Source organism: Suncus etruscus, chromosome 5, assembly GCF_024139225.1.
Source record: "Suncus etruscus isolate mSunEtr1 chromosome 5, mSunEtr1.pri.cur, whole genome shotgun sequence".
NCBI lineage: Eukaryota > Metazoa > Chordata > Mammalia > Eulipotyphla > Soricidae > Suncus > Suncus etruscus.
Window position 1 is genome coordinate 152268087 of NC_064852.1, and position 26592 is coordinate 152294678.

General features: G+C 36.6%; 1 protein-coding gene across 2 annotated transcripts in view; it reads right to left on the reverse strand.

Moving 5' to 3' along the window:
• VPS13B (vacuolar protein sorting 13 homolog B) overlaps window positions 1–26592 on the reverse strand; it is a 724212-nt gene that overhangs the window by 435098 nt on the left and 262522 nt on the right. For both annotated transcript variants that reach the window (XM_049773957.1, XM_049773956.1), the window contains exons 19-20: window positions 8303–8412; window positions 2267–2414 (exon numbers count right to left, since the gene is read on the reverse strand). In XM_049773957.1, coding sequence (XP_049629914.1) covers window positions 2267–2414; window positions 8303–8412 — 258 coding nt within the window. The remainder of the gene's footprint in view (window positions 1–2266; window positions 2415–8302; window positions 8413–26592) is intronic.

Consider the following 26592-nt stretch of genomic DNA (forward strand, 5'->3'; position numbering starts at 1 on the left):
ACTGTCACTTTAGTGAACACCTATTTTGTTTTATTAAAAAGATAAAGCATCATTTATCCTAAAGTGCTTTTTAAACATATTAAATGAAAAAGTAACTGTTACTTGAAAGAATATTTGTATCATTTGTATCACCTCCCACTATCTAGTCTTGTCAGTAGGCCCACTGAGAAGTCTTCCTTTAGTGTGGATGGCGGACCAAGATTTCTGATAGTGAAGGGTGATATTTTTTTTGTTTGTTTTGTTTTTGGGTCACACCTGACAGTGCTCAGCGGTTACTCCTGGTTCTACACTCAGAAATTGCTCCTGGCAGGCTTGGGGGACCATATGAGATGCCAGTATTCGAACCACCGTCCCCTCACATGCAATCTCCATGCTATCTCTTCAGCCCCAGGTGATATTTCCTATGCTTACTAAATATGAACCTCCCACTATTCAATTGGGATCTCATCAGTAGTCCCACTGAGAAGCCTTCCCTCAGTGTGGATAACTGACCAAAATTTCTAATAGTAAAGGTGATAGGAATCTGGTCAAAAGGCCCACTGAGAAGTCTTCCCTCAGTGTGAATGATCAAGATTTCTGTTAGTGAAAGTGATATTCTTCATGCTTAGTAAAAAACATTAATTTCATTTAAATATAAATCTCTCTTATGCTGTATTAAGTGTTAGTTAAATTTTACTTTCTAATATAAGGATTTTTTACAGGCAAATATAGCCTTGATTAAATTTCTCTTTACCAGGAAAAATCAGCACCAAAAGGCACCTAAAAACTACTTCTATCCCTCTTTGTCTTTAAAATGCCCTTGCAGTTTTTAACAGAAAGGAATGTTCTGCTTTTGGGACATCTCTAAAGGACTTTGAGTACTTGTTAACTAATTTTTACTGAGAACACATCAAAAGGTTTGGCAAGAATATAGCACTGGGCTGTTGAACTTTTAACAGAATTAAGATTTGCATCCTTTTTAGATATAGCTACTCTCCTTTAGTTGCCCCTAATACAAAAAACCTCTCCCCCTCAGAAATAGGAAGTTTGATAGGGAAACCTAGCTCCTTGCTAAAATCCCTAATTTTATATCAGAGACTACTCAGACAGGAACTGTTTTTGAGATGTTAAATTTAACCTACTCCTTTTTAACTCTGGGCTCTTGAAATGTATCTATTCATTAGGTCTGCTTACCACCTAAATCCAGGTGAATTGTTTTGTTAATCAAACAATGTATACTAATAAAGCTTCTGTTAATAAGAAAGATATTTGTACTTTGCATAGAAAGAAATATGAACATTCTTTTCATACCACAGAAAAACCGACTGGCAACCCCCCTCATATATACCCCTGATTTTTCACATTAAAAATCAAAATGCTGGGGCCCGAGCAGTGGCAAAAGTGATAAGGCATTTGCCTTGTGTGCGCTTGCTTAGTATGGATTGAGGTTCGATCCCCCGGCATCCCATACAGTCCCCCAAGCCAGGAGCCATTTCTGAGCACATAGCCAGGAGTAACCCCTGAGTGTCACCAGGTGTGTGCCCCCCCCATAAAAAAAGCAGAATGTTGTTCTCCCATATAACCTTGATCCTTCATTTGTTCATATTTCACCATCCGTGCACCTACTCTCCTAGAGGGAACTCAAAGAAGTTCTCTAATATAATTGGACCAAAGTTAGCTGCAGCAAATTTGTGTTTTATTTTCAAAGATGATTTAGCTCGCTGTTTTTCAACTATTTTTCCACCTATATTCATACAGACAATGATTCCTTCCTGAGCATCTTCCTGACTCTGCTGGTTGGCCCAAACAGGGTTGTTGGCCCCAGTTACATGATTTTTACCTCTTATCCCTTAGAAAATTCTGGGACTCTACAGGGGGTCATTCGACCCTACCTGAAAGATGCTGAACTAGCTGACAAAGTGAAATAAGGAAAAGGCAAACAGACTACCCTTGTTCCCATCTCTAGAGAGGACATCAGGCAAGCTTTCCACCAATTAGAGAAGAGCTGAATTTTTCATTCACTACCTTGAGGGCTCCTCTCTGGAAAGCCATTCACTGTACATAGGTATCACCTGACTCCCACCAGGTGCCATTGGAAAAAGCCTTAGACAGACCCAGGAAAAAATTAATTCCTGCTTATAGCTGAGGCCACAGACTGTAAAGCATTTTGTTTCTGAAGGCCCCTGTCAGTAGCCTGTATTGCTGGAACTGTAACAGGAGAGATTGGTAACCTGTTTATTTAGAAGTAAGGTAAGAAGCATAGCTCGTTACAGATCCTGAGACATACCTGTTGCTGTTTTTGTTTTGATGGGACTACTGGCATATTCAGAAGCCTGATATGATTGCTGTTTAGCCAGCGGCGCACTTCCAACAGATACCTCATCCTCTTTTCTTCTGCCAATTGGCATAACCAGAGGAACAGCTACGACAGGTTGCTGCAAATAGTGAAATAAAAACCTGAATTTTGGACCAATAATTAGGCAGCAAAGGTAACATTTCACATTACTGAAGACAGCACATCCTAGCTTGGGGTTGAGGCTTTATGTTTTTGAACCAACTGATCTTCCTTTCCCTGACTCAATACTTCCCTTCCCCTTTCTCTTCCTTTCTCCAGTGTCTCTGATTCACACAAAAATTCATATTATTGGTAAGTTATAAAGACATTTGTGAACTTTAAATTATAGTTCTGAATAAAAATCAAGAGCTTAGACATAGTGAAAGTTTAAAATCAACCTTAGGAATAAGTATAAAGATAATGTGGTATGGACAAATCAAAAATAAAATTAAACTTAAAAACTACAACCGAAAACGGCCAGAGCGATAGCGCAGTGGTAAGGTGTTTGCATTGCACAAGGCTGACATGGGATGGGCATCCCCTAGTCGAAAGCGATTTCTGAGTGCAGAGCCAGGAGTGTGGCCCAAAATCCAAAATACAATTGGAAAATAAACTATTATAAAATTATATTTTGGTACATGTGTCTATAAATTATTTAAAAACGTTAATAAAGGGGGCCGGAGAGATGGCATGAAGGTAAGGTATTTGCCTTGCGTGCAGAAGGTCGGTGGTTAAAATCCCGGCATCCCATATGATCCCCCAAGCCTGTCTGCCAGGTGTGACCCAAAAACCATAAAAAAAAAAAATCGTTAATAATGAAGTTTCTGGGGCCAGCGTGGTGGCGCTAGGCTAGAGGTAAGGTGTCTGCCTTGCCAGCGTTAGCCTAGGACGGACAGCAGTTCGATTCCCCGGCGTCCCATATGGGGACACAATTTCTGAGCGCATAGCCAGAGTAACCCCTGAGCATCCCCGGGTGTGCCCCCCCCCCAAAATTGAAGTTTCCAGACCTTCATATTTGTAAAGAATTGTGGGAAAGCTCTTTTTTCCCCCGGAAAAAGTGATATCTGCAGCATATTTAGAAAGTACAGAAAAATATCTATAGTTAGAGAAAGCTGGGAAACATTATGATATTTTAACGGATGCATGAGTGCTGAGTTGGACAATAAAGCATCTGCTTCATCTTTATTCACCAAATAAACTCTGATGTTACTGCTGCTTACGCCCAATACAAGTTTGTCAGATTTTTGGCAAAAAAAAGGAAGGGAAGAGGGGGAGGGAGAGGGACGGAGGAAAAAGGGAATGGGAGAGAGAGAAAGAGGTAGAGAGAGAGAAAAGGAAAGCAAGAGAGAGGGAGAGAAGTGTTTTAAGTTTGATGCAGAATCAAAGATCTTGTTGAACGTGATTAAAAACAATCATCAAATGTGGGCTTGGGCCACAGTTGAGAAGGAAATTGAAGCTTGGGAAAAAGCAAATCAAAACTAATACAGCTGCATCAGCTGGGAAGTTGGGGACTTGGTCCCATATGCTGGGATAAAAAGTCATTCTCAATATCACAATCACTGGACCATTACAGAGTCAACTTTGTGTTTCACACCAATTTTAGAGCCTAGTTACTATTTACATGGTAACTATTTCCATGAGAACACATGAACATTTCATAACTACATAATATGATCAAATTATGAAATACAGGGGAAAAGAAAAATATTTCACAAGTTTTTAATCAAAGTGAGCGAAGGATAAGACAGTTAAAAAGATAATTCTTGTCCATTCCCTAAATATTAAAAGTATTGAAGGAACCATCACATTATAGAGTTCTTTCAAGTTAAGTGGACAATCTGATAGCATATATACTAATCTAAACAGGAAATATTAGGATCTAAATGAGAAATGTTTGACATATTATGCTTTGCTTTATATAAATTTCTGCAAAAATAAATGGCTAGAAATGTCACCTAGAAAACTCATCATGTTCTGAGTGATTCTATAACCCTTTGAATTACAGGCCATTATATACAAAAATCTGGACTGTTATCAAGTATTATAAAAAATTATAATCAGGGGCTGGAGTGATATCTCAGCAGTAGGACATTTATTTGCCTTGCATGCGGCCAACCCTGGATGGACTCTAGTTCAATTTCTGTCATCCCATATAGCCCCCCAGCCTGCCACAAATAATTTCTGAGCACAGAGCTAGGGGTAACCTCTGAGTGCTGTATGACAAAAAAAAAAAAAAATGAAAAACAAAACAAAACAAAAAAAACAGAAAGAAAGAAGAAAAAAAAGAAAGTGGGAGAGAGGGAGGGAGGGAGGGAAGGAAGGAAGGAAGGAAGGAAGGAAGGAAGGAAGGAAGGAAGGAAGAAGGAAGGAAGGAAGGAAGGAAGGAAGGGAGGGAGGGAGGGAGGGAGGGAGGGAGGGAGGGAGGGATGGATGGAGGGGGAGGGAGGGGGGAGGGAGGGAGCGAGGGAGGGGGAGGGGGGAGGGAAGGAAGGAAGGAAGGAAGGAAGGAAGGAAGGAAGGAAGGAAGGAAGGAAGGAAGGAAGGAAGGAAGGAAGGAAGGGAGGAAGGGAGGGAAGAAGGAAGGGAGGGAGGGAGGGAGGGAGGGAAGAAGGAAGGAAGAGAGGGTGGGAGGGAGAGAAGGAGGGAGGGAGGGAGAGAAGGAAGAGAGAAAGAGAGAAAGAAAGAAAGAAAGAAAGAAAGAAAGAAAGAAAGAAAGAAAGAAAGAAAGAAAGAAAGAAAGAAAGAAAGAAAGAAAGAAAGAAAGAAAGAAAGAAAGAAAGAAAGAAAGAAAGAATGAAAGAAAGAAAGAAAGAAAGAAAGAAGAAAGAAAGAAGAAAGAAAGAAAGAAAGAAAGAAAGAAAGAAAGAAAAAAGAAAGAAAGAAAGAAAGAAAAAGAAAGAAAGAAAGAAAGAAAGAAAGAAAGAAAGAAAGAAAGAAAGAAAGAAAGAAAGAAAGAAAGAAAGAAAGAAAGAAAGAAAGAAAGAAAGAAAGAAAGAAAGAAAGAAAGAAAGAAAGAAGAGATTAAAATCAAGTTCAGAATGAATACATAAAAAATAACTGGAAAATATATGCTGCAGAATAGTGCTGAAAAGAACAATACTGTGTATACCAGTTAAAAAATGTGACAAAGCCATGTTAGCAACCAATAAGAATAAAATCTCATTTTTGGTTGACACTTTGGGTCCATTTTCATATAGTGTAAAATAATAAAGCAGCCAAACAAAATAAGAAAGCAAGTATCTTAGATCTCAATAGTCCCTCCAAAAGTATTTGCAGATTAGTTGATTATATCAGGTAAAATGCTCTAGATAAAGAATAAGATGACTAACTGCATCAAGTTTCAGGATTTATAAAATTTTATTTTTAGGCTACTTCATCAAAAATATAAATATAGAGGCCAGAGCGATAGGTAGGGTTTGTCTTGAACACAGCTGACCTTTTTTCACTAGCATCCCATCTTGTCCCCTGAGCCAGCCGGGAGTTATATACCTTAGAAAAGAACCAGGAATAACTCCTGAGCACTGCCAGCTGTGGCCTCAAAACCAATCAATCAATCAATCAATCAATCAATATAAATAGTTTTTATTTTCAGTAACTTGACATCATTCTGTTGACATTCTTCTACCTAATGGCCCTACCTATTGCCCCAAACTGCAGTGTGACCCTTAATCAAGGTAATTTTTGGCCCACCATTTTCACATGGGCCCCTAATACTGAAAGCCTTTGATCTTCTTTCTATAAAAATTCCTGTTAGTAATAACTATAACATTAGAAAATTATAAGGACTTGAAATCCTTATAATTTGGGAATCCTTGATTATTAAAACAACACCTGGCTATTGTTTATTTTACTTTATTTTATTTTATTTATTTTGTTTTGTTTTGTTTTGTTTTGTTGGTGGTGCTCAGGATTTATTCTAGGTGTTGCATTCAGGAATCATCCTTCAGTGGGTTCAGGAGACAATATGTGGTGTCGGGTGGAACCTAAGTTGATCCTGTTTAAGGCAAGCACCCTGTCCCTCTTTCTCAACCCCTATTTTGTTATTGTTTAAAATATCAATGAATATGTGAGAGCTAAAATCCTTTGATGAATAAGGACCAGCCCATCCCCCTGAGTCAACTACTATTAAACTGACACAATGCAGGGCCAAAACAGTGGCACAGAGCAGTAAGGTGTCTGCCTTGCCGGCACTAGCCTAGGATGGATCAAGATTAGATCCCCTGTGTCCCATATGGTCCCCCCAGCCAGTATCGATTTCTGAGTGCATAGCCAGGAGTAACCCCTGAGCATGAGCAAAAACAAAAAACAAACAACAAAAACTTGACACAATACCTAAAATAATGTTTTATTTTATACTTCTTAATAACTACTACTTAGATGTAAATATAAAAATTAATGTGAAAACAGAAAAGAGGGATAAATTTCATAAGAAAAGTAAAGTACCATTTCCTCTTAAATTTCTGGCCCAAACATATACATTATAAGGAGCAGTTAGGAAAAAATCATGAAGATGTCATCGTATATTCCTTGGAAAACAGATTTTTGAAATAAATAAAATTTTGTGAAAGCTGCATTAAGTCCAATTGCATAACTTTTTAGCAATAAATTAGTGTATTATACAAACATTCCATGATTATTTATATATACATTTCCTTAAAGATATTCATTTGATTCAATGTGTATGTACCTATGTACCTAAAATATTACTGTGAAATATTTATAACCCACTTTGGTCAAATAAAAATTAAAAACAAACAAACAAAAAGATAGTCATTTGAATTGTGCCCACTTTTACACTACTACAATGAAACTACAAAAATGTCTTGTACAGGGGCCGGGCGGTGGCGCAAAGAGGTAAGGTGCCTGCCTTGCCTGCGCTAGCCTTGGACGGACCGCGGTTCGATCCCCCGGCGTCCCATATGGTCCCCCAAGCCAGGAGCGACTTCTGAGCGCATAGCCAGGAGTAACCCCTGAGCGTTACCGGGTGTGGCCCAAAAACCAAAAAAAAAAAAAAAAATGTCTTGTACAAAACGCTTTAGACTTATTCAATGTCACAATGAAAACATAACTTTAAAACGTGGAAATTCGATGTCAAAAGCCAATGAAAAGGATGCATTTTTCTATTTAATAGAGACTACACTAACTTTATTAATTTTGGACTTAAAATGTGATGCCACATTATCCATTTTACTCATTTTTACCACATGCATTCAAGTATGAGCACGATATTGAGTTAAAAAAATTAAAGAGTATTTTTGAGATATGCTTAATTAAATAACAAAGAAATATTATAAAACACCATACAAAACATAAACCAATTCTAAAGATAAATGGCAATATAATAAAGGCTTTAAAATATGTTAACATACCTGAGTTATTTACTATACTTCTGAGAATATATTCAAAATATATTAAGGAAAAGAGCCAAAGTTTAGCTATTTACCCATCTCTATTTTAAATTCTGGTTGAGGAGATATAAATTCTGGATAAGTTGGGTGGTGGGATAGTCCAGCGAGCTGTGTACAGGTCAATAAAAGGGACAACTGAAAACAGACTGTCTACTGTGTAGTCTTAGAAGCAACTGTTATGCAAACTCCCTTAAGACTCAATGAAACTCTACTTCAAGCTGTAATTTCCTATTTTTGTTTTTGTTTTTGGGCCACACCCAACACCACTCAGGGGTCACTTCTGGCAGGCTCAAGAGGACCATATGGAATGCTGCGGATCAAATTCAGGTCATCCACATGTAAGGCAAATGCCCTACACACTGTGCTGTTGCTCCAGCCCCCATGATATTTCTTATAGAGAATTTTAGTAAAAGAATCACTGAAAATTACTGAAAATAGAGTAAAACAACAAAAGAATTCAGGTTACAGTTACTCATTCCTCTGATTTTATGAATCATATATTCATAAAAAGCATGAAAAATACATAACAAGTAAATGACTGAGAAAAAATCATAAAGAGAATTCTAAAAAAATCTCTCACCTGCTGTACATGTCTGCTGGTTCGTTTGTGAGGCTGATAAAGAAGCCAGGTATGTAGAATTGGGTCAATGTTAACTGCTAGTCCTTGTATACTACAAAGAAGAACGGCACCTAAACACAAGGATTTAAAATTTTGTTATAATTTTTCATAGAATGATCATCTTATCGTCACAATAGTTAAAATAGCTGTAATTAAAAATTAAAACAAGGGTTAGAAAGGATTTGTTTTGTGTTTGTTTTGTTTTGAGGGCCATGCCCGGTGGAGCTCCAGGATTACTTCTAGCTCTGCACTTGGGAATTAATCCTGGAGGACTCAAGGAACCGTATGAGATGCCAGGATCAAATTTGGACCAGCCACATTCAAGAAAAACACTCTACCCACTATATTATTGCTCTGACCCCACAACTTTGAAAGTACTTGAAAATGTTGAAATCCTCATAACTTGCCACTACTAATGTAGAATGCTTTACTTTAGAAATCACGTATTTCTTCATGAAGTAAATACAGTTACAATGTAAATCAATTCTATTCCTATATACACTCCAAAGAACTAAAATTAGGTCATAAAAATTTCCGTACGTACTTTTCATAGTAGAATTATTAGTAATAATATCTCAGGGGTGAAAACAACTTGACCATCTAAATTGTTTGAATAAAGAAAATAGGGTGTAGTAATAAAGTAAAGTTATGTATTTGTAAAAAAAAAAAGGATTAAGCATTAGCATTTTGCTACAATATAGATAAAGCTTAGTAGATGAAAGCAGATAGTTACAAAAAGCAATACATTATATGTTTCCACTTATATGAACAGACCACAAGAGAAAAAAAAATCATAGAGTGAGAGAAAAATCAAAGAGATTTATGATGTTTTACACCTAAGGGAAGAAGGAATGGGAAATAGATGCTAAAAGATTTTTTTGGAAGTGACAAAAATAATCTGAATTAGAAAAAGGTGATGGTTTCACAAACTTACACACTAAAATCCGTAAATAATGCCACTTTAAATAATCAATTTTGTGAAATGTAAGTTATTATATTATATTCGCCTTAATATAAAATTGGAGCAAAGCTATCATAATGCAGGTAAGGTGCCAAATTAGAGCCCTGATATCACATATGGTACCTTGAGCAGAACCAGAAGTAAACCCTAAGCACAACCAGTTGTGGCTCAAAATCCAAAATTAACTACATTAAATAAAGTGATATAATAGGCTTAATTTTTTAGGTAGGAAATAATTTTTATATGATTACAAAAGTGTAGTCTTTGCTTTTAATTACAAAATTAATTGATGATAAGAAAGAAAACAGGATCACAACCACACAATACAACATTGCATATCAGTCTTAAATATTCAGAATGAGATGTAAATGAAATACAGGCTAATCATCCGACAAAAGACAAAGCTTAAATAGAATAAGATGCAATTATCTCCTACTTAAAAAAATGTTTTTGTCTCTCAGTAATAAAAAGTACCTAATGCATAGGGCTGGAGTGGCAGCACAAGCGGTAAGGCGCCTGCCTTGGCACACTAGCCTAGGCTGGACCATAGCTCGATCCTCAGGCTTCCCATATAGTCCCCCAAGCCAGGAGCAATTTCTGAGCACATAGCCAGGAGTAACCCCTGAGCATCAACGAGTGTGCCCCCTCCCCCCCAAAAAAACAAAACACAATAAAAGCAAAAGAAAAGATAACTTAGGAGTTAGGAACACATGATGACCAGTTGTTGGCAAATAGTAAATAGTATTCAAAAAATTATTTTTATACTTAGAACTGTGTTTACATATATTCTTTTTTATATACCCAATGTTATATTTAAAAAATAATAAGGTAAAAAGAAAAATTAAACTACCTTTTCAAAACAAAAAAAATCCTAAAAGGTTTGGTCTATCTAATATTATCTATCTCAATTATAAGTCAAGGGCCCGGAGAGATAGCACAGCGGCATTTGCCTTGCAAGCAGCCAATCCAGGACCAAAGGTGGTTGGTTTGAATCCCGGTGTCCCATATGGTCCCCCGTGCCTGCCAGGAGCTATTTCTGAGCAGACAGCCAGGAGTAACCCCTGACCACCGCCGGGTGTGGTCCCAAAAAAAAAAAATTATAAGTCACTATTTTATAGCACAGTACATAAAACATCTATATAAACAAAGTAGCTTTTTAAAACAAACAAGTTTTAAGTTTGAAAACAATTATCACATCTTTTACTTGGAGCTTTGAATGAATAAAAACAAATGCAACAAATATCTTCACATGGAAGATTGATCTTACAAATCATATATTTGTTACAATAAAGTAAAAAAAACTTGAACAATAAGTTTTCTTATAAGTTCTATGGTTATTTAATAAATAATATTACCAAGCTTATGATTGGTAAGTAAAAAACAATAACCTATTAACTTTAATATCAGCTTAGTTGATATAATTTTGCAATAATGGCATTTTAAATTTAAGAGAATATTTTATACTATATTCAATTTATAAAGACAAAGCCCTTTAAAATAGCACAGATGTTATGACTCTACGTGTGCAGACAATTAGTCTGATACTGCTTTGACTCAGAACAGATCTCTCATAAATCACTAAGATTTGGCAATACGTTTATTCTGTTTAATTTTAGCATGGGAGACAACTAATGAGAAAAGTGTGCTTTATTTCTTTGCCTACTGCCAGAATAGCTAACTTATCACATTCCACTTAGGCTTCACTAATTAGTTAAACCAAGGCACCACTTTAGTTACATCCCAAGCAAAGAATGAGAACTGAATTAATAGCTAGAGACCAAAGTTACAGAGTGTTAAAATTAAATGTGAATGCTTTTTGTCAGCAATGGGAGCTCTGTCAGGCAATGAGACTGTTTTGTAAAATATTAAGTTATACCAGAACGATTATTTTTCTTGAACTTTGAAAGAGACTAAATTAATTGAAATAAAAATAACTTGAAGACACAGCAATATTCATATTAACTGAAATAACTAAATCCTACTATTTTCTATGATGCCGCATAGGAAATTGAGAATTGTGTGGCTTTTTAAATATATTTTAAAATATAAATCCTACTATTTTCTATGATGCCGCATAGGAAATTGAGAATTGTGTGGCTTTTTAAATATATTTTAAAATATTTGCTACATTAAAATAAATTTCAGAATGTTGGAGTAAATATATTTTTTAAGGAACTATACTCCCAAAATAAGAATCAGGAATAAAGCAAGGCAAAAAGTAAAGAATGCCAATGGAGGGGTAAAACTACCTTAATCCACTTTTACCAATGTAATTGTCAAATTTAATATGAACAAATATATTTTTCAGGTATTTGTGTTTGGCAAGTCATTTAACTTAATAATTTTCTCTCTTTGGAGAAAATAACAAGAGAATTAACATAACAATATGAACAAGTCTTGTCAAAACTTTTCAGCATTCGGCCGGCGAGGTGGTGCTAGAGGTAAAGTAAGCCTTGCAAGCGCTAGCCAAGGAAGGGACCACGGTTCGATCCCCCAGCGTCCCATATGGTCCCCCCATGCCAGGGGCAATTTCTGAGTGCTTAGCCAGGCGTAACCCCTGAGCATCAAACGGGTGTGGTCTGAAAAAATAAAACAAACAAACAAAAAAAAAACTTTTCAGCATTCATCAGGCTGAAAAGAAATCTAATAAACTAAGATTATAAAATTAAAGACCTCCTCATAGAGAGTGGGAATGAATATTGGCACAGCTAATAGAGCAAATAATAGGCAGAAAGAAAGGCTGATAGGGAAAAAAATTTTTCCAACTGGTCCAAAATCCACAGGGAAATTAAATGTAACCTCAAACTTTAAAGGTCAGTAAAGATCAATACTTAATCATACCAAAGTTTTGTCTTCTAGCTTTCTATTTACAAGAAACCTTGGAGTCACTGGGTCTAGGGCCAGAGAGAGGCAGTACTTGAGATCTTTGCCTTGCTATATTCAACTCATTTGTTCCTCAGCAAATGAATTCATATATATAATAATTCATATAAATAATTATATAATTAATTGATAATTATATTTATATCAATAATACAGCATGAACATGAGATCATTTGGGATCAAATCTAGGCATTGAGATACTTAGGTCATCTACTCTACAAATTGAACCACATCCTTAGCCGCCTCCTCCGCCTCCTCCTCTCCTCCTCTTTTCTTGTCTTGGAATGTTTTGTATTAGCACTTTATCCTTTCCCTATTACTATGCATTATTTTGTCATTACCTATCTTTTTACTTCATCTATTTAAAAAGATGGTCTTCTATTAGATAAATGGTAATATTATGACTTACCATAATATTTAATGACATCTGCATTTTTGACAGTGATGAATTTTGTTTTGAGGGCCATAGTCAGTGGTGCTCAGGGCCTGTTCTGAACTCAGGTAGTTTCTGCAGTGCTAGAAAATGACTCCAAGCCTCCTGCATGTAAAATGTGCTCCAGTCTATTGTGCATTCCCTCTGCTCCTCTATCAAAATACATTTTGATATTTTAAATGACACTACAAACTAATATCTTTGTGCTTCAGAGTCTACAGGTGATTCTGTAAGGTTTTAGTAACTGTATTTTCTGGGTCAGTGAGTATACACATTGAAATCGTAATTACAAATTGGCCTTCAGAATAACTTACTGCCATTATTTTTTTTTTTGCAGATTAGAATGTTTTATTAGAAATCTGATTTTTTAATCTTTTGTTTATCTACCATTAAAGATTACCTTATTTTGCCTTGAATTTCTTCATTTGTCACATTGACCATTAGTGACAGCTAATTATATTCATACTGTGATTCATCTCAATACTTTGCCCATTTGAGGGCTTTGCTTTGTCATTTATCTTTTTCTTAATTCTGTAAATTTTGGAAATAATCCTTGGAATGTCTTTGCATGTCATGAGTATTAAATTTTATGATTTTTTTTTCATATTTCTTCCTACTGTGACTATTTTCCTTTAATTTTGCTTATGGTGTCTCTTAGAAAGCATTTTGATGTTAAACCCATCCGTAGTAGCTTACCATATTGGGAAATAGATTTTCCCAAAGGGTACACAGTGTGTTCTGGCACTGTCAGTCCCATCCTAATGCCCCTAACAAACCAGATCTGTGAGTCAGTGTCTGTACTCAAGAATTTGGTGCTGTTTTTGCCTTCTAGTACCTGTTATAATTTGTAGGACTACAGTTGATGGTGTTTAGGTTCCACCAGAGCTGTATCTTGTAATGTTTTAGGTGACCGTGTGAGGCCATGTGAGGGGATTGAACTTGGGTTGACTGCATCAAGGCATGGCTGTTGACCCCTTTTCTTACTGTACTATCTCTTTGTCCACTGATTTTTTTTGGGGGGGTCTACACCTTACAGTGCTCAAGAGTCTGTATTCAGCAATCACTCCTAACAATGCTCAGAAACCACATGCATGTGAATTCATATACATCTGTATGTATAAAATATGTGATATACTTATGCATGCTCACATCTAATAAAACAACTGTAAAAAAATACAGACAGGAATGGAAAAGGAGGGAGGGGAACAGTGGTGTTGGGAATGTTGAACTGGTGAAGGGGGGTATTCTGTTTGTGACTGAAACCCAACTACAATCATGCTAGTAATCATGGTGCTTAGATAGAGATTAAAAAAAAAAAATTCCAAAGAAATTTCAAAGAAAATTAGGGTCAAAGAGGTCACACAAGTGGTAAGGCATTTGCCTTGCACGTGCAGACCTAGGACGACTGCAGTTCAATCCCCTGGCATCCCCTATGATCCCCCAAGCCAGGAACAATTTCTGAGCGCATAGCCAGGAGTAACCCCTAAGCGTCACAGCATGTAGCCCAAAAACCAAAAACAAACAAAAACAAAAAAAGTCAAAACAAATTTAAACACAAAATATACCTGTTTGTCATGCATACATACATACATACATACATACACACAACACATGTATATTTAAATATAAAATAGTGGTATCCCTGCAGTATGTGTGGATGAATATACATTTGAGTTGACTCTAGAAAAAGTTTCTAGGTCTGGAGAATGGGGCCGGAGAGATAGCATGGAGGTAAGGCATTTGCCTTGCATGCAGAAGGATGGTGGTTTGAATACCGGCATCCCATATGGTCCCCTGAGACTGACAGGAGCAATTTCTGAGTGTAGAGCCAGGAGTAACCCCTGAGCGCTTTGCCTTTCACGTAGAAGAACGTTGGTTCGAATCCTGGCATCCCTGCAGGAGAAGTTTCTGAGCACAGAGCAAGGAGGAACCCCTGAACCCTGCTTGGTGTAACCCAAAAATCAAAAAAAAAAAAAAAAAAAGACTATCATTAATTTTTAATTTCCACTATGCCTTATTTAGAAATTTCATTAGTTTCCCCAATACCAGCAATGCTGTGTCAAACCAGTATAAAATATATTTTGTTTTTATTATATTTATTATATAATTGAATTATAATTTAAGACAATTGTAAAGTCACATATATATATACATAAAATTAGTACCAACTGACTCATATACCACAGTAAAATCCCTTTTACTATTGGTATTATTTTTATTTATATCAGATATTTCTGCATGTTATATAAATCATCTCCAAGCACTGTATATTTTAACTTAAGGATATCTATATATTCAAGTATCAAGACCACATGCACTCTAAAGACACAGCAAACAACAGAATTATCTCTAATGACGCAAAAGATTATGCATGATTACTTAAATTAATTGAGTTTTTAATGATTTAAAGCCAGTATTAATAATCTCTGATCATTCTTAATTCTAAATGTTTAATTTATATTGTACTGATAGTATTATATTTTAGTATTCTTTTCTTTTTTTTTTTTTTTTTTTTTTTTGGTTTTTGGGCCACACCCGTTTGACACTCAGAGGTTACTCCTGGCTATGTGTTCAGAAATCGCCCCTGGCTTGGGGGGACCATATGGGACGCCGGGGGATCGAACCGCGGTCCGTTCCTTGGCTAGCGCTTGTAAGGCAGACACCTTACCTCTAGCGCCACCTTCCCGGCCCCGATATATTTTAGTATTCTTAATAGTAATAATATTACTGTTTATACTATTGGTTTATTATTTACTATTTATTGTTTATTAATTATTTATTATTAATTTATATGGTACTGATAGTATTATTATTAATATGAAGTTAACCCCCTTTGGCATCTAACTTAACCACACAGAGAGAAGTATCATATATATTTTTATTTTTTTAATTTTTTAGGTTTGGGGACATACCCAGTGACGCTCAGGGTTAACTCCTGGCTATGCACTCAGAAATCACCCCTGGCTTGGGGGAACCATATGGGACACCAGGGAATCGCATGCAGTCCATCCTGTGTTAGCTGCGTGCAAGGCAAGTGCCCTACTGCTGCGCCATCACTCCGACCCACATATATATTTTTAGTAAGTTTTAGGAGGAAGTATAATAAAAGGTTTTTGTTATAATGATCTTAGGGGGGTGATTTGTGGGTGCACACACAGCACTCTCAGGGGTTATTCCCTGAATCTTTGCTAAGGAGTCACTCCTGACAGTGTTCCAGGGACCTATGAGGTATGTGGGACTAAATTGGGGTTGACCAAATACCAAATACCAAATACCAAAAAAGCACCTTAATCTTGGTACTCTCTCTACAATACTATATTGATGATTGAGAAGAAAGAAGCCCCTTCAATTACCATAGATGATGACTGTAACTTAAATTCCATGTGCCCAGACAGGTTAGAAAGACTCTTCCAGATAAAGACAGACCTTCCAACCAGTGGAATAGACTAGAGTATTCAGAGAATGTCACTAAACATACAATCAATTAATCTTTGTTAAAGGGGCAATAAATGCAAAACGGAGCAAGGAAAGCCTCATCAACAAGTGGTGTTGGCACAACTGGTCAGCCACTTGCAAAGAAACAAACTCAGTTCTCCATCGAACACCATGCACAAAGGTCAAATGCAAATGAATTAATGACCTTGATATCAGACCTGAAACCATAAGTATTTAGAATAAGACGTAGGTAAAACACTCCATGACTTTGAGACTAAAAGCATCTTCAAGGCGGAAACAGCATTCTCCAAACAAGTGGAAGCAGAGATAAACAGATGAGACTATATATAAGCTGAGAAACTTTTGCACCTCAAAGGAAATAGTGCCTAGGATACATAAGCCACCCACAGATTGGGAGAAACTATGCACCCAGTACCCATCAGATAAGGGGCTAATATTGACGATATACAAAGTACTGACAGAACTTTACAAGAAAAAAGAAACATCAAACCCCATCAAAAAATAGAGAGAAGAAATGAACTGACATTCAAAGAAGAAATACAAATGGGGCCGGGCGATGGCGCTAAAGGTAAGGTGCCTGCCTTACCTGCGCTAGCCTAGGACGGACCGCGGTTCGATCCCCCGGCGTCCCATATGGTCCCCCAAGCCAGGAGCGACTTCTGAGCGCATAGCCAGGAGTAACCCCTGAGCATCACCGGGTGTGGCCCAAAAACCAAAAAAAAAAAAGAAATGCAAATGGCCAAAAGGCAGATGAAAAAATGCTCCACATCACTAGTCATTAGGGAGATGCAAATCAAAACAACTATGAGATACCATCTCAAGTCACAGAGACTGGCACACTTCACAAAGAACAAGAACAATCAGTGCTGGTGAGGAAGAAAGGAACTGTCATTCACTGCTGGTGGGAATGCCATCTAGTCCAGCCCTTATGGAAAACAATATGGAGATTCTTCAAGAAACTGGAAATTGAGCTCCCATATGATCCTGCTATACCACTCCTACGGATATGTCCTAGGAACACATAAACACAATACAAAAACCCCTTCCTCACAACTATATTCATTATAGTGCTATGTACAATAGCCAGACTCCAGAAACAACCAAGATGCCCTTCAACAGATGAATGGCTAAAGAAACTCTGATACATATAAACAATGAAAATTATGCAGTCATCAGGAGAGATGAGTCATAAAATTTTCCGATACATGGATGTACATGGAATCTATTGTGCTGAGTGAAGTAAGTCAGAAGGAGAGAGAGACACACAGAATAGTCTTACTCATATATGGGTTTTAGGAAAAATAAGACATTATTGAAATTATTCCCAGAGATGAGGGCCAGAAGGACTGGCTCATAATATAAAGCTCACCAGAAAGAATGGTGAGTGCAGTTAGAGAAATAACTGCACTGAGAATTATCATAACAAGGTCAATGAGTAAAGGAAGTAGAAAGCCTGTCTCAACTACAGGCAGGGTCAGGAAAAGAGGAAGATGGGGAGCACTGGTCATGGGAATGCGGCACTGCTGAATGGAGGTTGTGTTCTCGTTATGTTTGCAATCACAGTGTTTAAATATACTATTAAAAATAATAAAAAGAAAAAAGCATATAACCCCATCGAAAACTAGAAAGAAGAAAATACACTTCCTCAAAGAAGAAAAAAAAATGACTTTCAGAATGATGATATTTAGTAGGCTAACTAGAATACAGAGTATTTACTTTTGTATTTGAAGAGGGGGGAGAACATATTGCAGGTTGTGATATGGGCAGTAGAGAATGCAACCCAAATTATTTCATTTAATATTTTCCTGTAATTCAAAATACTAACTTATAATTTTTGATAAAAAATTGATCATCACTGTCAAAATGAAAGTAAAATTTTAGAAGACTAGAGACATAGTGCAATGGTAAGGCATATGCCTTGCATGCAGCTTTGACCCCCCAGCACCACATATGGTCCCCCAAGAACAGCTAGAAGTGATTTCTGAGTGCAGGTTTAGAAGCAATCCCTGAAATCACCCAATCGTGACGCAAAAACAAAAACATTTTAGAAAATGGATTCTCTGCATCGACCAAAAATAGCTAGATCAAAACACCACTACCACTCAGAAACATTTCCAACTAAATCTCCCATCTTTCTAAATTTAATGGACTTTTTCTATTTTTTTTTTTTGAGTGTTAAAAATTGAGCTAATGTGCCTCAGTATGAAGAAAGGCTCCTGAATCACAGCCTCAACTCCCAATTTACCTCCTTTTGAACCCAGATGCTTTTCACATACAGATACTTTTTTCTAAAATATACATGTTTTTGTCGGAGTAAATAAAACTAGGTACCCACTTATCTCTACATATGTGACTGTTTTTACCAAAAATTGGGGAACGCTCTTACAAAAATGTTTTTGAACTAAAATATCTTTACTAATAACAAAAGTTCTTTAATTTATAAAAAAAAAAAAGGGGGGGGTGACTCTCTAGTTTCTTAATGTTCCTGGAAAAAATAAATATTTTCATTACAAATAAAGTGAAAATGTAATGTCACTAAAACAATGTAAATGTTCCTGGGTCCATTTCTTTTAAAACATGTGATTTTTATTATTGAGAATCTCAAGAAGAGATTCAAATTCCACTTAGAAAGTTATCAGATCCCAGGTGAATAATAATCAATGTCCATAACTCTCGATCTAATTAACTGATTGATTGTACCTCTTCCCCTCAAATCTCCAAAGTATGTCAAGACAAGTCAGTAGAGGACCAATGCATAAATGAATAACACCCAGGAAGGTGAGGGTACATGGCAAGATGACAGAAATGCTTTACGGGCAGTTCAACTGGGGTCATGGAAACTTTCAGAATCCTTTCTTATTTTCTCCTTAAAGATGAAAGCCTCCACTAAGGAGTGCTTAACAACTCACCTGCCGAATCAACTAGCTAAGAAAAAAAGAAAAAGATGAAAGCCCTCTTCATCAACGGAAACAGATTAAGAGGGCATAATATACCAACCCACTCAAACAACTTACTTAGAAAATACTACTAAAGAAAGATATTACCAACAACAATAACAACAACAAATAGACTCAAAATATTCGGCAAGCTAAGGCTGTGGACCCTACCAAGTGAAAAATAAATGAGGTGAGCCCTAGACTTGTCCATCTTCTTGTCAAAGGAGAATCTCTAAGATACAGTGCAGAACTATAATGAAAAAAGAAAAAACACACACACAAGCAAAGTCCTGCAGGATCCCAATACAGAGGACAGAGACAAGTGCACAGAACTCAGAATGATTAGAATTTTCAGGGCAGAAAGGCACATGCTTCTTTGAAACACACTCTATGGATGTCCTTGTGATGAGTCACAAAATTTTATATGCTCACTATCTATGTACCCATCACCATTTTCAAAAAGCTATAGTCAAAGGGAATGAAATCATAAAATCACGCATAAACACAAAGAATACCCAAGAACACAGAACTGGTAGGGGCGGAGATTGTAGTTGGGTTGCAGTCATGCAAAGAACACCCCCCTTCACCAGTGCAACATTCCCATCACCAATGTGCCAGATCTCCCTCCTCCCCACCCCGCCCCTACTTGTACTCTAGACAGGCTTTCTATTTCCCTCAAACATTCTCATTATTAGGATAGTTCGCAATGTAGTTATTTCTCTAACTAAACTCATCACTCTTTGTGGTGAGGTAACTTCCAGCCCTATGCTCTTTTGTCTCTGAAAATCATTGCAAGAATGTCTTTCATTTTTCTTAAAACACACAGATGAGTGAGACCATTCTGGGTTTATCTCTCCCTCTCTGACTTATTTCACTCAGCATAATAGATTCCATATACATCCATGTATAGGAAAATTTCATGACTTCAGCTCTTCTGATGACTGCATAATATTCCATTATATATATGTACCAAAGTTTCTTTAGCCATTCATCTATTGAGGGGCATCTAGGCTATTTCAGGAGTCTGGCTATTGTAAACAATGCTGCAATGAATATAACTGTGAGAAAGGGATTTTTGTAATGTATTTTTATGTTCCTAGAATATATCCCTAGGAGTGGTTTAGATGGATCATATGGGAGCTCAACTTCCAGCTTTTGGAGTAATCTCCATATCCACAAAGGCTGGACTAGACATTCCCACCAGCAGTGAACAAGAGTTCCTTTCTCTCCACATCCCCCCAGCACTGCTTGTTCTCATTATTTGTGATGTGTGCCAATCTCTGTGGTGTGAGATGGTACCTCATAGTTGTTTTGATTTGCATCTCCCTGATGATTAGTGATGTGGAGCATTTTTCATGTGCCTTTTAGCCATTTGTATTCCTTTTTTGTCAAAGTGTCTGTTCATTCCTTCTTCCCAATTTTTGATGGGGTTAGATGATTTTTTTCTTCTAAAGTTCTGTCAGTGCCTTGTATATTTTGGACATTAACCCCTTATCTGATGGGTATTGGGTGAATAGTTTCTCCCACTCAGTGGGTGCTCTTGTATCCTGGGCACTATTTCCTTTGAGGTGCAGAAGCTTCTCAGCTTAATATGTTCCCATCTGTTAATCTCTGCTTTTACTTGTTTGAAGAGTGCAGTTTCCTCCTTGAAGATGCCTTTAGTCTCAATGTCATGGAGTGTTTTACCTACGTGTTGTTCTATATACCTTATGGTATCAGGTCTGATATTGAGGTCTTTAATCCATTTTGATTTTACCTTCGTACATGATGTTAGCTGGGGGTCTAAGTTCAATTTTTTTACAAGTGACAGAACCTTAATTTTAAAATGTTTATAGAAAATAGGTGGTAATTCCATAAAAGTGGCATCCTTTCATATCACTATAGTAATAGACCCAAGAGGATTCAAGGTCTCAAGATTATATAAACATGTATATATGTGTGTATGTGTATATGCAAAAGAAAGCAAGAAAAAAGAATGCAAATGTACAGACATAACCTATTTGTACCTTGCATATTTAGGCTTCCCATCTTAAAAAATATATATGATTTTCTTTTTTAAAAAAAAATCACCTATGGTGCCACATCCAGCAGTGCTCCAAGATTACTTCTGTCTCTACACTCAGGAGTCACTCTTGATGGTTCTCTGAGGACCATATAGAATGCCAGGGATCAAACCCGAGTCAGCTGCATGCAAAGCAAGAGCCCCTCTTGCTGTACTATTGTTCTTGCTCTAGTGGTTGTATTTTTTAATGTGTTATAAATATATAATAGAATCCTAACTTAAAAAAGGGATTGAAATCTTACCATCTCTATTAGCATGGGTAGACCATGAAAGTATTATGGAGCCAGAAGTCGCTCTCAATGAATACTAGCAGTGCCTGGGGAATAATACAGTGCAAACAAGCAAACTGCCCTTCAAGATATCTCTCTGGAACCACAACCAAACATTATACTACTTTTTTAATCTTTATTTATGGATTGATTGGTTGGTTGGTTGGTTGTGGGCCACACTCAGCAGTGCTCAAGGGTTACTCCTGGCTTTGCACTCAGAAATCACCCCTGGCAGGCTGGGGGACCACAAGGGATGCCTGGAATTGAGCCGGGTCCCTCCCAGGTCGACCACATGCAAGGCAAATGCCCTACCACAGTGCCAACTCTCCGGCTCCCCTTATTTTAATAAAATAATATATATAAAATGGACATAAGAGGGAATGGAGCAATAGCATTTGCCTTGCTACGCATGGACCGTGGTTTGATCTCCCTGTGTTCCTTATGGTCTACCAAGCCCAGAGCGATTTCTGAGCGTATAGCCAGGAGTAACCCGTGAGTCTCACTGGGTATGGCCAAAAAAAACAAAAATAAAATAGACTAAAGGAAATCTCTGCTTTTAACTTTCTTATAATGAAAGCAGTAAATGTTTGTTAAATTGGTAGGCAAGCTTACAAAATAGTTTTCCAAGAGATAGATTTAAGAGACAAAAGTCTCAGTGTCCTAGAGGGAATAGGATACAGTGATCGGATAAGAACAATTAAGAAAAAAAAAAACACCTAATAGGTGCACTTTAATAAAAAAAAAAAAAAAGGTTTTGCAAAAGGTATCTAAGGATACAGCCTTCCATATATAAACCCAAAAGGTACCATACCAAATATAATAATTTTCCTCTATTTAAATGTTATTTCTACAAGAGCAAGATTTGATGTTTAAAATATTATGGAAATATTAAGTGTTCAACCGTAAAAAAAGAAAGTGCCCCAATGATCAACCCTGCATTTCACAGAAAGATGATTACTATGTTGACTGCATACTTACTCTTCCTTTCCTATCAAAGATGTGAGGGACAGAGGCACTGGAAAGTAAATGTAGGCGCAGGGTGTTCAGCATCCACAAGGTGGTGCTGATATTCCCTCATATTTGGCCAGAAACTCATCTCTTGTAGTCTGCAAGTGAGATTGAGGACTAAAGTGAGACTTCCCAACCCACAGAGTGGGTATCAACTGCTACATTTTTTAAGCTGGAAGGCAATGTATTCACAATTATGGAGGTTTTTATAGCTAGTTGTAGAAGGTATGCTTTTATAACTATTGAAAATTAACATCTGATTTGACCAACACATCCCTTATATATTTTCAATATTTGACAGAAAAGATAGATAGCTCTATGAACAATTGTCTGTACACTATTATCAGATAAAACAATTTTTTATGCTCAAGTAATCAACTGACATCATGTACAAATCATAAATTATTTCTTATCAAAAGTGTTCTTACATGAGACCCTAGATCAAATAATAAATCTGGGATCATACAACCCCAAATTCAGAATGATAAAATCTGATTTCCAGATTATCCATTTCATTCATTATTGTACACTTACTCGTTTTTTTTTTGTTTGTTTTTTGTTTGTTGTTGTTGTTTTTTGCAGGGAGGTCACACCCAGTGGCATTCAGAGTTCCTCCTGGCTCTATGCTCAGAAATCGCTCCTGGCAGGCACGGGGGACCCTATGGGATGCCGAGATTCGAACCACCATCTTTCTGCATGCAGGCGAACTCCTTACCTCCATGCTATCTCTCCACCCCCCATCTTACTCATTTTTTAATGCAACTAACTCTCAGAAAAACATGTTAGTTTCCCAGAGATCATGTTCTAAACACAAATATATCAAATGCCGGAATCCTGAGTCTTGAAGTTGTTTTAATCTATTTTGTAGAAAAGGGACTTAATAAGAAAAGAAACTGAGGGCGAGAGCGGTGGCATAAGCAATAGGGTATTTGCCTTGCACGTGCTAACCTAGGACAGACCACGGTTCAAACCCATGCCATCCTATATGGTCCCCCAATCCAAGAGCAATTTCTGAGTGCAGAGCCTGGAGTAACCCCTGAGCATTACCGACTGTGGCCTCCCCCCCAAAAAACAAAATTAAAATAAATAAATAAATAAATAAATAAATAAATAAATAAATAAATAAATAAATAAATAAATAAATGAAAAGAAACTGACAAATTCTTGGCCCTAGACTACAGAACTGAGAATGCTAAGGGTGAAAAGAGGAGTGGAAGAAGAGACACGAGGCAGGCTGGCCAGAACATAAAGAAATGTGTGAGGGAACCTAAACCCTTTGATTGTAACAAGATGAAGTAGATAACTGTGTACCCCACAACCACTAATGCTAATATTATTGTAAATATTTGAAACTACAAAGATTCACTTTTTTGTTAATATCTTTATTTAAACACTTTGATTACAAATATGATTGTTGTTGGATTTCAGTCATGTATTATTTCCCTTCACCAGTGCAATATTCCCATCACTGATGTCCCAAATCTCCCTCCCTGTCACCTCACCCCCACTTGTATTCTAGACAAGCTTTCTACTTCCCTCATTCAATCACAGATAGAGCAACCCTTGGAAAAAGGAATATGGGAGGCAGCACTTTCCCAACTTTAAATTGTATTACAAGGCTATCGTCATTAAAATAGCAAGGTACTGGAATAAAGACAGACCAGTGGAATAGATCAGATAGAATAGAATAGACAAGATCAGTGGAATAGACTTGAGTATTCAGTGATTTATTAACTATGTAAATAACATCAACATACTTTCACTGAATGAATAGCTATTAAGCAAAATCTATCACTTTATATGAATGTTATCCTGGCAAACTTAAACATATCTTAGACAATGTTTCAATGACTTCTGTAATAAATATGTTCAACTAAGTGTTCTAGTATATCTAAATTTATACTCTTAACTTCATCACTGAAAATTTCAGTATTAAATTATACTGTGTAGGAAAAACAATTACTACAAATTCATGTAATTTGGCAAAAGATATTTCAGGGTTTAAATTTTTATTGTAAATATGAATTCATATAAAAATAATAAAATGTTATGCACATGGCTGACCAGTTGTTCAAGAGGCTTTCCTTGTACCATTTTGCAATTCTTTACCACTTTGTCAAGGATTAAATGATTGAATGTCTGTATGTATGTATTCTCTGAATACTCCAGTCTATTCCATTAACCTGAAGGCTGGTCTTTATTCCAATACAATGCTGTTTTAATGATTATTGCTTTTATACACTTAAAGTTGGAGAAAGTGATGCCACCCATCATTTTTCCCCTAAGATTTGCTTTAGCTATTCTTAGGTGTTTATTATTCCAAACAGATTTCAGGAGTGTTTAATCTACTTTTTTTTAATGATGTCATGGGTAGGTGGGAATAAAAAAGAAAAATAATAATGTCATGATATCATTATACCCATGATAATAATGTTATGGGTATCATTAGATGGACTACATTAAATCTGAATAATAATTTTGGGAGTATTGCCATTTTAATAAAGTTAATCCTCCCAATCCATGAACAAGGTATGTCTCTCCATTTCCTGTGTCCTCTTTTATTTCTTGAAGCAATGTTATATAATTTTCTTTGTATAGGTCCTTCACTTTTAGTTAAGTTGACTCCAAGGTATATTAATTTATGTGGTGCTATATTGAATGGGAATGTTTTCTTAAGATCTATTTCTTCTCTATCATTGTGTATAATAAGGCTACTGATTTTATGCATTAATTTTGTAGCTTACTACTTTGCTATATGGATCTGATTTTTTCTAGGAGTTTTTTTGTAGTCTAAGATTCTCTTAGTATCATGTCATCTACAAACATTGTGAGCTTGACTTCCTCCTTTCCTATCTGATCCCCTTAATATTTTTTTCTTGCCTAATTACTATGACAAATACTTCCATTACTATGTTGAATAGGAGTGGCAAGAGGGGGCAGCCTTGCCTTGTAGAAAAAAGGGAAAACAGACCTCTATCAAACACCATGCACAAAGGTCAAATCAAAATGGATTAAAGACTATGATATAAAACCTTAAACTTTAAGGTATATGGAAGAAAACTTAGGTAAAATACCCCATGACTGGGGCCATTGCAGCAGTAGAGCGTTTACCTTGCACATGGCTGACCTAGGACAGACTGTGGTTTGATCCCCCAGCATCCCATATGGTCCCCAAGCCAGGAGCGATTTCTGAGTGCATCGCCAGGAGTAACCCCTGAACGTCACTGGGTATGGCCCAACAAACAAACAAACAAACAAAATATTCCATAACATTGAGACTAGAGGCATCTGCAATACTGTCCAAATATGTGGAAGCAGAGACAAACAAATGGGATTACATCAAACTGAGAAACTATTACACTTCAAAAGAAACAGTGATTAGGGTAAAAAGGTCACCTATGGAATGGGAGAAATTATTCATACAACATTTTTTTTCTGAAGGGGCTAATATCTAAGACATACAAGGTACTGACAGAACTTAACAAGAAAAAATATATAACCCCATTAAAAATGGGGAGAAGAAATAAACAGAAAGTTCTTCAAAGACAAAATACAGATGGCCAAGAGACACATGATAAAATACTCCATGTCACTAATCATCAGTGAAAATAAAAACAGCAATGAGATATCATCTCATGCCACAGAAATTAGCACACATCACAATAAACAACCAGTGTTGGTGTGGATGTGGGAAGAAAGGAACTCTCATTCCTTGATGATGGGAATGCTGTCTAGTCCAGCCTCTCTGGAAAACAATATGGAGATTCCTCAAAAAACTGGAAATTGAGCTCCCATATGATCCAGCAAGACCATTCCTAGGGTTATACCCTAGCAACACAAAAACACAATACAAAAATGCCCTCTGCACTCCTATGTTCATAGCAGCATTATTTATAATAGACAGAATCTGGAAACAGCCCAGATGCTTGACAACAGATGAGTGGTACATCTACACAATGGAATACTATGCAGCTGTTAGAAAAAAAAAACGAAGTCCCAAAATCTTCTTATACATAGTTGGATATGGAAATTATTATGTTGAGTGAAAGATATCAGAGGGCGAGAGATAAACACAGAATAGTCTCACTCATCTGTGGTATTTAGGAAAAAAATCAAAGATAGTATGGTAAAAATACTCAGAGACAATAGAAATGAGGACAAAAAGGACTAGTCCATGATATCAAACTTATCACAAATAGTTTTAAGTGCTGTTGAAAAAAAAACTACACTAACAACTACTATG